This window comes from Sminthopsis crassicaudata, chromosome 5 (genome assembly GCF_048593235.1).
Source record: "Sminthopsis crassicaudata isolate SCR6 chromosome 5, ASM4859323v1, whole genome shotgun sequence".
In the NCBI taxonomy this organism is placed as follows: domain Eukaryota; kingdom Metazoa; phylum Chordata; class Mammalia; order Dasyuromorphia; family Dasyuridae; genus Sminthopsis; species Sminthopsis crassicaudata.
The window spans coordinates 46,651,388-46,663,890 of NC_133621.1; the positions used below are offsets into that span (position 1 = coordinate 46,651,388).

Below are 12,503 nucleotides of genomic sequence, written 5' to 3' on the forward strand. Positions count from 1 at the left end.
TAACAACAACATAGTTATAAAGCATCCTAAAGTTTGCCCTGCAATGGATAGTGCAAACACTATTTCCATTTTAGAGATGAGGAAGCAAAGGTCTTGAGAGATGAGCAAGCTTGCTCATGGGTCATTCAGCTAATAAGTGTCTACAGGGGATGGATACCCATATCTCTTTTTTTTCCTAAGACTGCCCTTTATGCTATGCTTCTCCAAAAAAGAAAAAAAAATCAATATTTCATTGTATTTCTTTGATACAAGGACACTTAGGATGGTCAAGAAGAAGCCACTAAGAATATGTTAATAGCTTGACTTGATTTCCCTTATTCAGAGACAGGGAATGTTTGTTGTTGTTGTTATTCAATTATATTTGACTTTTTATGACTCCTTTGGGGTTTTCTTAGCAAAGATACAGGAGTAGTTTGCCATTTCCTTCTCCAGATAAGGAAACTAAGGCAAATAGAGTAAAGTGATCTGGCCAGTGTCACACAGCAAGTAAGTGCTAAAGCCACATTTGAACTCAGGAAGAGGAGTCCTTCTGATTTCAGGCCCAGTACTCTACCTGCTATGTAACTAGGGAATAGTAGCTGGTTATTTAACTGGCATCCAGGGCCATCTTCAGTCATTGTGACCTATATCTGGCCCCTGAACACCAGTGGCTTTGGAGGGGAAAGTGAGGCAGGTGACCCTGCACAGCCCTCCCTCACTGAAATCCAATTCATTGCATGTCACGGCATCCCCACCCCAATGTCGTGGTCCTCTTTGAGAACAAAGGGCAAATAACAGCCACTGGCATTAAAATATTGTGTGCCACTCATTTTGAGTTATTTCCATGTGTTAATTAACCTAAGGGGATGTACTTTTTCATTTCAACAAACCCACTCCTCTTCCTAGCACATTGGAGGTAGGCAGTGGTACTCCAAATGCAGAGTCTCCTCCTTCCCATTGAGGCTCCTCACCCCTATGGCCAGACCCAGAATTGGGACTATACCTTCCCAACAGGTATATGGATTAGAGTGGAACAGCTCCATGGCTAGCAGAGGCTGTTGGTGCATCTGTACTTCAGTCTCACCTCTCTGACTCCACGTTCTCTATGGATCACACTCTACATGCTAGAGCAAACTGCAGAGCCCATCCACCCGATCTCTTTTCTTTTATAAAGGGGAACAAGATCTGGCTGTAGACAGTTAAGTGACTTGTTCCAAAGTGTCCAAATTCCACCTAGAATCCAGGTTTGCTGAACTCTCCTGCTGAGCATCTTGCCATCACCATAAAACCTAAATCTGGGACAGTCCAATAAACTATGGTATATACTGTGCTATATTGCTATGCTAATGAGCAAACTAGCTGCTGTAGTCATGTTCTTTCTTGAACTACAGAATAATTATTTATATTGTATTTGTTTTATAATTTTCCTGCATATAATTATTATTTTTGTTGTTGTGTAGTGAATCATGTCTGACTCTTTCATGTTTATGTTGGTTCCATTAGAATGTAAGTTTCATGAAAGTAACGTCAGTTTCCATCTGCAGGACCTAATATAACTTAACAATTCTATCATCGCATAAATGGATGCTTACTACTCCAATTGCAAAGGGCAAAACAGAACAGTCAACATAAATATCAAGTTAGGAAGGAGTCCACAAATGAAGAAGGCACTGAATTCTTTCCTTTCTTCAGAAAAAATGAGTACTCATATCTTAGTGGCAAAAATGCATCTTGTACTTAACCACTGTATTCCCTAAAGTCAGTATATGTGGCAACTGTAACTATATGTTGCTCAAAAGGTTTTTCATGAAAATTTTCCTAATACTTAAGTTTTTAAAAATTATTTTAAGAATACAAAGTTCTACAAAATGAACAATTTAAAATTTCTATTTATTGTTACAAATAAATTTCATAAGGCAAATATAAGTTTTCTAAAGAAATCCCTATTGTTGCTTTTTTCTTCCCTCCAAATTTGTCATGGGCTTATAAAACACTCCTTTAAAAATGAATTCCAGAATTCCATCAAGAATTGCAGTTATATGTGTGTGTGTGCTTGTGTGTGTGTGTGAGAGAGAGACAGAGAGAGGGAAAGAAAGAGATGCACCAAGAGATAAGTATAAAGACAGTGATAGCACTACAGAGAAGGGGAAAAAAAATTGCAGCAACCATATGAATATTTTTTTTTTTTTAAATAACCTATCATTGACTTTGAGTATTCAAATTCTTCTCATGATCAGCAAATAATGTTATCAACTGGTATGGAATTAGAGTAGGCCCTCTAGTGAATATAAAAGGAAAATTGCTTTTAAAAAGCAGCAGATATAGTAAAAAAAAATTTTTTAATACAGTATAAAAGGGTTGAAAAGTCTTTTTTTTTTTTGGGGGGGGAAGGATGTTCCTGAATATAACATACAAAATAAACATGTGTGTGAACATGTGTGCATATATACATATATAATAATAAATAAATACACACACACACATATATATATGTATATATACATGTATACATAATATATAGCTGCATCCTTGCAATTGATACCAGAGAGATTTTATACCAACATCACTATTTATATTTTTATATGATTTCCCATAATTCATATAATTAAATAAAATGAAAGATTCAATCATTTATCATCATAATCATAATCATTTGTTTTCAGAAAGCCTTTGTTATCTATCATGAATTTGAGGGCAAGGGGTTGGAAAAGGGCCCCTCAAGACATTCTTACAACCTCCTCCTGTTAGCTCATTAGTACCATGAGTTAATTTGTCAGCTAATTTTCACTTTGGAAATCAGAAAAAGCCTGAGTAGAAGGATGGAGGGAGTGGATAAAGGAGAGGATGCTAAAGCAGGAGAGATAAAGTCAGTGTACAGAGGTACCATCTCAAAAGGGAAGCACAAATGAGGTAGCCAGTGGATGCAGGGAAGGGAGCAAAAGTTCCAGACCTGTGCATTTGTAACAAGATTTTTTTCCCCCCTGAGGCTGGGGTTAAGTGACTTGCCCAGGGTCACACAGCTAGGAAGTGTTAAGTGTCTGAGACCATATTTGAACTTGGGTCCTCCTCCATCCACTGCGCCACTTAGCTGCCCCACATTTGTAACTCTTGGTTCCAGAACTGGCTTCCCCTTTTGTTCTGGCTAAATGAGTGGCCATGTATATTTTGTATATTTTTAAAGAAATAATTTATTGTGAAAGTCAGCAGTACATTTCTTGTTGGTAACCTAGTTGTTCTATAGAAGAAATAGCCAAAAAATAGCTAGAGTCAGGCCTCCACTCTGGACTATTTCCATTTTCCTGGGCAATGTCTGGTATTTGAGCATTAAAAAAGATTTTGTTTTTCTTAAAGAACACTGATTAAGTCAATATTAAATAAAAATGACCAATAGCAGGACATAAAACAAGGCTGAATTAACATTACAATAAATATAAATATATATTTACAATAAAAAATTCAGAATCTTAGAAAATGGGCATGTTGATTAGATGCAATTTGATTATGTTATATAATTAAGAATAGTAGCCCAAAGCACTAAAAAACACCTACTTATAAATAGTAGTACTCTGCTATCTCCTAATTTTCATTTTAATGAAATCAACATCTATAATAAGCTTTCATTAACTATTTAGACTTCTTATAATTTAGAAGATATTTGGGAGAAATATTGACCTTACACTAATAGGTTCAGGGAAGGTTCAACAAACATCATCTAGCTGGAAGGCTTTAGGACAATAATGGACCCTAGATACCCTTGCCTGGACCAAGCAGATAGAAGGCACTTTGCACAGGGGTCTTATGCATATAAAACTTTTAAGCTGAAGGTCAATGTTCATTTGCATAATCACTGGTATAATTTGCATAATATGTAAATTGTAGTCATATTTCTAGTCTTAACCTCATTATCTTTCAAGTTCATAAAGATTTTTGCAAAGATAGACAAAGAAAATATGAAGGTCAAAGAGATAAGGGGAATGGAAAGGAAAAGAAAAGGAAGAAGAGAGGGGAGAGGAGGGTAAGGAAGGGGAAGAGAGGAGAGGAAATCTGGGGCATCCCTTGTCTAAACTGGGAGGCAAATTCATTTAAGGGGGCTAGGAATGCTCTTTTTAATTCCTCATTTATCTTTGCCTTTAATTTTTCCTTAACTACGCTGGTTTAACCTTTTCCAGTCAAGAATTTGGATAGTAAAAGCAAAAAAGAATCAGTTGCATGGTTCTATTTTTTTCCCATTGATGTTGGATATGCTACTTTAAGCAGAGATCCTTTACTTTGCTTCTCATTGTTCTTATATTGTTATTATTTAAAACATTTTTCATAAGTCTCAGTATATTCTGAGATTCAGTCTTCTTGGGATTTTTACACTATTCTTATACATCCCAGTCCTTCTTTAACAAATAAAACACATCCTTGGAGAGGTGACTTTGCTTCCATCTTTTATATGTGTGCTTTCAGAACATGAGCTCACTGGAAAGCTCTTAGTGCCTGGACTCCTTAGATGCTCTCCCTACTGCCTTTTATCTTTGGAGGGAATATTCACAATGGTGAACAATCAGAATCTCATTCAAGGGGCACTTCCACCAGTCTTCTAAGTTTCAGGACTCTTGATGATACCAACTCTTTCTTTGAAACTTATTTGCGCTCACATAAAATCTAAAATGTGTGTATATGTATATATGTGTATAAATGAGTAAAATTTTCTGTCTATATACACACACCTATAAATTAAATATTAACATGTTAAATGTGCATATGCATATAAAATAGACATACATATATCTGTGCATATAGACGTGCTTATATCAATGTATGTACATGTGTATATCCATGCTTGTGTATCTGTGTGTAAATATATATATGTATATATATACATATATATATTATCAAATCCATTTTCAGATATATATGTGCATGTGTGTATATAGATATATCTATACATACACGCATATATATGTATATGTGTGTGTGTGTGTGTGTGTGTGTGTATAAGTATACTTTCTGACACTGACATAGGTTACCAATATTAGGTGTCACAATCAATATCACCATTAGGAAAAATTAACTACCCTGTGAGTGGATTTGGTAATAGAATGCGAGGACATAAGAAAAAGCCAGGGACGCTTTTGTACCATGGATGGAGTCTTACTTACACGAGCTGTCCTAGAGTATGGATTGAGAGCTACCTTAAAACTCATCCATCTGGCCATAATTACTGAAGCACTAAGACCTCATGCTAACCTCTACCCTCAAAGGTGGTCCCCCACAGCCTGGACCCCGAGGACAGCATTATAATGAGACTCCAGCGTATTAGAAGATGCCAGTTTTTAAATGACCATGAACCACAAAGTCATGGGGGGAGAAAAGTAGGGAGGCAATCCCATTGCAAGCAGAACAGCACCACTATTCTCTTCCAATGGAAGGGGAGGACAATCATGTCTATTTCTTTTATGATGGGTTTAAATTTAAAGGCATAGTAGAATCCAGTAGACCCTAGAGTTCTCAGGTTAGCCTCTTTAATGTGCATTTTTAAAGGCTGGGCTATGGACTATCAGAGGGCAGCATGTGATGTAAGGTTGCTATGGGAATAAGCTGGAGTTAAGGAATATTGAGTTAGAATAGATGTGAGAGTATAACAGAGCCTATGAGGAATGAAGAGACATACAGTATTCAACCATAATCTAATCATCCATCTTTTGAGGTGGATAATATAGAGCTTGTTTGAACCAAGTCACTTCCTTTTTGCAGATGATTTGCTCCCATTCTCTTTATTTAGTGTATCCCTAGAAAAAACTACCCCAGTTTAGAACAAAAGGGAAGGGCAGAAATCTGGAAAGTAAGACCTCTTTTCAAAATAAGCATTTTGTCTTCTCTGTGTTAAGTACACTCAGGAAAAAATAACTGACCTTTTGGATAATTAATTCAAAAAAATGTTAGAAGTAAGAGTGTTAACTCAATTTAAGGTCAAGAAAATAACAAAAGGAGGAAAGCATTCCCATCAAAATGATCGATTCAATTGCAAACATTAAAAAAACAAATTTTACATTAAAAAAACAAACTGCCTTCCTCCCTCCCTTCTACCTCCCAACCCCAAAATCATAAAATGTGGATGATCTTTAAAGTCTTAAACAACAAAAGGAAGATTCTGTCAAAATTTAAGAGAACTCAAGGTGATAATAAAATCACTGTTGGCTCAGATCATTATTACTACACATTTCCCCCCTTTTATACAATGGCTAAGGTCTTTTCTTTCAACAAGGTCAAGAGGATCTGAATTCAAATCCATTCTGAAACATGTATCAGCTGTATGGTCTTGGGCAACCTTATTATTTGCCTCAGTTTCCTCATCTGTAAAATGGGGATAATAACAGATTGCTGTAGGAATAAAACAAGATCATATTTATAAATGACTGAGCATAGAGTGGATGTATAATACATGTTTCCTCTCTTGATACATTCTGATATATTTGACACTAGTTAAACGTTGAAGACAATAAAGAATAGCCACCTCTCTTTTCCCTCTTCCTACTAGTTTCTAATTCCTTTCTCCTCCCAGCAGCATTTTTTTTAGTGGCCCTTTTCTTTCATCCTTTCATTTCTACTTCTAGGACAACCTGTTAGCCAATGAGGTGGGCAAGCAGATAGAGTTCTGAGACAAGTTAGGAAGACCTGAATTCAAATGCAGCTTCAGATACTCATTAGGTATGTAACCCTAGCTGAGTATTTGACCTCTGTCTGCCTCAGTTTCCTCAAATGTAAAATAGGGAAGACAACAGCATCTCCCAGGATGGCTATGAGTATCTATGAAACAGTTAATATTGGGCCCTTACAGGTTAGTGCAGTAATATTTGATAAATTCCATATATTCAAGTAAATCTACTTTCTGGCTATGGAAACAACTGTCTTGGATATCTGTTGGTTTCATTTACTGATCCCTAATGGTAGCTTGAATAAAATACATAATAACAATACAAAAATATATTCCAATATCAATGACATAAAAAAGGCCATACAGTCATATGAGGTTAAATCTGGTGTGACTTGGATCTCCTCCAAGGGAATGATGCTGAACAGAATTGAGGAATAATTTGATCTATCTCATTTTACAGATAAGTCTTACCTTTCACATTCCACTCTATTTCTTTTTTAAGACTTGGACTTTAGACCTTAACATGTTTTTTTGTTGTTGTTTTTTTTTTTTTTAAATGCTGAACTTCAGGTTTCCAAGTTGAGAAAGTTGATCAAGCATGATGTACTTCATTGGAACAAGTTGATCAGACAGAGAATGTTTCTTATTTAATCCAATGTCCCCAAATCTGCGGGACTTCTAAAGTATCTTAGAACATAGAGGGCATTTAGGATTTTTAGCAAAAGCACAAAAAAATAAAATAAAATAAAATAAAGTGTTTGGAGTAGTACAGAAGGAGAAAAGGGTTCACAGAACAGTATCCATTTTGAGAAAACAATCCAAGTTAAGGAACATAAAAATAGCATTTCAATTCAGCTATCCGTTCAGATTGCTAATTTATTCCTATGACCCCTAAAAGAGAGACTAGGAGAAAAGGAACAAGATTGGCTCCTGTACAGAAATTATCCATAGCCCCTTTTCCCTTCACAGAACTGGGTAATTTTAGAGCTTCCTCGCAATTGTTCTCAGCAATTTTATGGTGGGTCTGTGTTTCACAATTCATGTTTTATAGCAGAGGGGGAAAAGGAGAAAGATCCCAACAAAAGAACCATGTTACAAATAGCTCATTTCACTGTATTTTTGTTCAATTCCAAACCCTTTTGGGCCTCCTGAAAAAAATTAAAAAGACAACTATAGAATCCTAGAAATACTTCTGAGTATAATCGTGAAAAGGGAAATTTCATGACTGCCACCTACTGTCCAGGAAAATTGTGACTGCTTTTTAGAGAAATGGATTACTTTTCTTTCTATTTTTCCTATTAGGACAACAGCAATTAAGGTTAGGCAATGCCATGCTTTTCTTTCTTTCTTTCTTTCTTTTTTTTAATTACTGTTATTATATTTAAATCTCAAAACAAAAACATTCTGTATAGATATGCACATATGAGTGTATATAACTTTATATGTGTACACATATAATATTTCTGCTTTGATACTGGGGTGGGGAGAGAAAGAGAAAGAGAGACAAAGAGAGGGAGGGAAGGAAGAAGGGACGGAGAGAGGGATGGAGAGAGAGAGACAAGAGAAGCAGTGCAAGAGACAGAGAGAAAGATTGATTTCTGGCTCCAGGTATTTAAGAATATATTTTAAGAGATGAGAACTATTTAAAAGTTTATATAATTTGACTTTCATGACTTGAAGATTTTTCTACTGTTTAATGATCCCATGCTCCTCCAATAAACAGAGGTGATCTTTAAAAAAATGATGGGCATGTGGGTAGGCTGCCACGTGGAACAACTGAGGAACGCCAAAGGAGAAGTAAAAGATGTCACCAGGAAAATGAGGGATAGGGAAGAGAAAAAGGGCTGAGCAAAAGGACTCCAGATGGACTGCCAGTGTCCGGTACACCTGCAGTGGTGAGAAAAAAAAGGACTAGAACAAGAATGTGGTGAACATGTGGAGGACATGGAATAGGGTGGGCAGGTAGAGAATTGCCCTCGCTATCAGTGGAAGAAAGATTCACATTGATAAGATCACAAACATGTTTCAGCAGTCTAAAGATTACCCCCAGAAAGCCACACTAATAGATTTCTTATTCCTTCCTTTAACAGTCTGTTTTTAAAACCAGGCTTTCATCCATAGCCAGAAAAATAAGTTGTGATTAAAATAAATTGTCACTTATTTTTCCACCAAATAATCAATCTCTAGCTCTCACCTAATAGTTGATGAACTCTCAATAGCTCTTGGTTGATCTCTCTGCTTCAAGTTTCTCTCCATCAGTCTATATTTCATTCACAGCCATTAAAGTGATTCTACTAAAGTACACTCCTGACCATATCATTCTTCTACCACTTATTCAATCAATTCTATTTTCTACCCATTATCTCTAGGATGAAATTAAATCCTTTGTTTACCTTTTAAAGTTCTTCACAATCGATCCCCTTCCTGCCTTCTTGCACATTATTCCCCAAAAGTATGACAGTGGCTTCCAAACTGGCCCTCTCACAACACCTGGAGCTCTCTTTCTCTCTCTCTGATTATCTCAATTCTCCTACCTTCTAAAGCTTTCTAAAAATCAAGCAAAAGGTCACCCTTCTTTCTATAAGATGTCTTCCCTTAATCTTAGTGTTTCCCTCTCAGTTCATCTCCAATTTATCTTGCATACAGGGTTATTCCAAAAATCTTTGTGACATTTTAAACTATTAAAGCTTGTATGCCAAATACTATTTAAGTTACTGAAGCTCCATAATGCAGTAAGACTTTTGAAATGGAATATCCATCTTATTTGTACATAGGCATTGGCAGGAACTAATTTTTTTGTCATCTTTTGTGTCCCCAGCCTTTGTGCCTGTCACACAGTAACAAGTGTTTCTTGACTTGATTTCTCAAAAATTTCCTATGGAAAAAACCCAGTCAATTTGGCTCTCTTCTCCAGGATATTCTCCTTAAGTAAGAAGAGGTGAAGGTGGTAGGAATAAAGTGTGGAGAGGCTGGGGAGTATGGAATCCAGCATCATCATGAACCAGAATTGACTTCAGATGTGTCCATCTTGGGGAGAGCCTCAATGCAACTGGTAATGACCATAAAATTGAACAGATGTTTCTTTGGAGTGCAAAGATATCAGCCTAAACCAGCCCCAGTTGGACAGAAAACAGAACTGCATCGTACACTGCAAAATGAAGCAGCATAATAGTTTTAAAAAACCAGCCTTACCTTTAGGAAGGGATGAGATCCCCAGAGAAATAAACAGTGAATTCACTTGAGCAGCTAGCCAACCTACTTTACCCAGAAAAGCCATGATGTAACATCAGTGAGATCCACAACGTACACAAAGATTAGAACATACTTGAGGTTTGATGTGAGCTTGTGGGAAAAGGTTTATTTGTGTATCCTCATAATGGGTGGTGCACTTGAGAGGATGTAGTTGCTTAAACAAACTTACCCGGCTTAAAATGTGGTAAAGAATAGACTCCAGGCCAAGTATCCTCATTGGGCGTTCCAAGAACCTGTTGAAAAGCAGGAAAAAGAGAAAATAATGGTTAATATTTCTGAAGCACTCCAAATCCTCAAGTGTCCAGAAACATTAGACACAATGTATTATGATACTCTGGACTCTTCCCGTGATAGGTGCCAGGATGTTTTACTTGAGTGAAAGCAAAACTTGGCTAGAGTGCCTCTGCAGACCTCAGAGTCTTTGTAATTTAAGAAATACTTGAATGAGGTAAGAAAAGTTGTATTTGCTGTGCTTTATAAATCATATCTAGACCTGACCAGTCAGCCTGGGACTTGAACCAAAGTCTGTCAGGACTGCTCAGTGTTCAATGTCCCACGGGCAATTCCTTCTGAAGCTTTCGGACCTCATTCCAAAGTTACACACCTCATTGCCCAATGCGTCTTAAGAATTTTGATATCCACTTCCCTAAATCCTCTGTTTGGGCATCCTAATGCTTCAGAGGATTAGAACAAACAGCTGAATGCTCAGCATCCTTTATTATACATATTCATCAAGCTAAAATATGGAACAATGACAGGTCAAGGTTTTTCTCCTCCAGATACAAATCTTCCTTTTTTTGTTTCATCCTACCCAAATACTGAATGCATGGACCTCCATTGCTTTGCCGCACTCTCCCCTTTGAGAAGAAAAATACTGACAAATGAGCATATTCTTCTATTAAATGGGAATTTTTATGCTGATAATCTCTACTTGGTATGCTCCCAAAAAGCACTCAAAAATCACTGTGGGCAAACTGAAGAGGAGGCTTATTGATGGAAAGGGCCACACCTGGGAGTCAGAGAACTGAAAAATTAAAGCCAGCTTTGCTTGCTGCTTCCTTCGGCCTATAGGATCTGTGGTCAGTGATTTTTTTGGGTCTCAGTTTCTTCATCTGTGAAATAAGGAGGTTAATTCTGGAGGTCCCTAGGGTCTCTTTCACCTGTAGATCTAAGATCCCTCATTTTTGGTAACAGAAATTTGGCTTAGCCTAGAATATGTAAGGGTTGTAGGGAAAAGATGTGAATTAGCATGAATCTAGAATTTCAGAGTTAAGAGATACTGCCTTTAAACAAAAATAGTCAAATTTTATATAATTATATAATTAACTTTAAAAGTAAACAACCACAAAATAAGAGTTTTCATCTTACTGAAAGCACTTAACATTTGATAAAAAGGAACTAAAGGAATTAAGAACCAGAAAGGAAGCCTTGCCTCCAGTTCCTGTGTCATCTTGCCTCCCACCCCCCAACAAAGTTTTTGTTTTTCCCCTGCTCATAATCAGCAGTGGCTCCCTATTTTCTCTAGGATAAAGTCTAAATCCTTCTGGCTGTTATTTAAAGGCCTTCTGGTTCCAGAGTACCTTCTAGACTTCGTGCACATCTCTTCCTGCATTCTGTAATCCGGTCAAGCCAGTTTATGTGCTATCCTTCATACACAAAATTTCATTTCCCATCACCAAGGTTTCCCCCATATTCTTCATGTTTAGAATTATCTCCCTTCTGGCTCTCCTTGCAATCCAAGAAAACCCTAAATGTGGTCATGGAGAACCAAACACAACTAACTGAACATCCAACAACAACAAATCAACATCTTTATCTCAAAATCTATTGTCTCTGTCGTCTTTGTCTTTCTCTCTCTCTCTCTTCCATTTCCTAATAGAATGTAAGTGACTATTCCCTTTTGGGGGGATAGAGGGCATCCTAGCCCCACAGTGCCTTTTACTTCATAGTCAAATTATCATTCATTGATTCTCTCATCTCATTATGGTTGGGACACTGCTGGTCTTTGTAGCTAAACATCACATGCTATTGCTACAGGATGAATGAAGAAATGCAGAAGAGTTCTGGAGATTAAATACACTTCAACTCTTACTCTAGAAATTTTAATTCACTCTTGGGAGGTTCATTTGAATCTCTTCTGTATGTGGACAAAATATAGAATTAGTACCAGAGATAGGAAACCTCAGTGTCTTAGGAAACACATACAGTTGTCTCGGAGAACATCCTAATTTTAGGCTAAGAACTTTAATAGAAGCAGAACTGAACAAAACCCATTTTGCCAGGCAGGCACCAGCAAGGACATATCTTATACCCAACATGTGTCCCTGAGCTTCTTAACTTTGAACAAAAAATAACCAGGATATCAGACTTTTTTTCATTCTCTCCTAATAAAAATACAATACATTTACTACATCCCAGTCTAAAGTATGTGTGTGTGTTTTAAATGGAAAAACAGCTAAAATTTCCAATCACGTCACTTCTGGCCACAACTTGCATTTCTGCACTTAAACACTAGCATGCTTTTAATGTGATGACATAGAATTTACTGGGTCCACCAACCTCAAACATTTCTTCTCCCTATACTTTTTTTAAGATTTCAAATAAGATACTCTGGAATTGATTGTTCAAT

The 12,503-nt window shown here is 36.7% G+C and overlaps 1 protein-coding gene across 10 annotated transcripts in view; it reads right to left on the reverse strand.

The window, feature by feature from the left end:
- Nucleotides 1–12,503, reverse strand: part of CDK14 (cyclin dependent kinase 14) — a 772,185-nt gene that overhangs the window by 164,092 nt on the left and 595,590 nt on the right. For all 10 annotated transcript variants that reach the window (XM_074266573.1, XM_074266570.1, XM_074266566.1 and 7 more), the window contains one exon: nucleotides 10,044–10,107. In XM_074266573.1, the coding sequence (XP_074122674.1) occupies nucleotides 10,044–10,107 (64 nt within the window). The remainder of the gene's footprint in view (nucleotides 1–10,043; nucleotides 10,108–12,503) is intronic.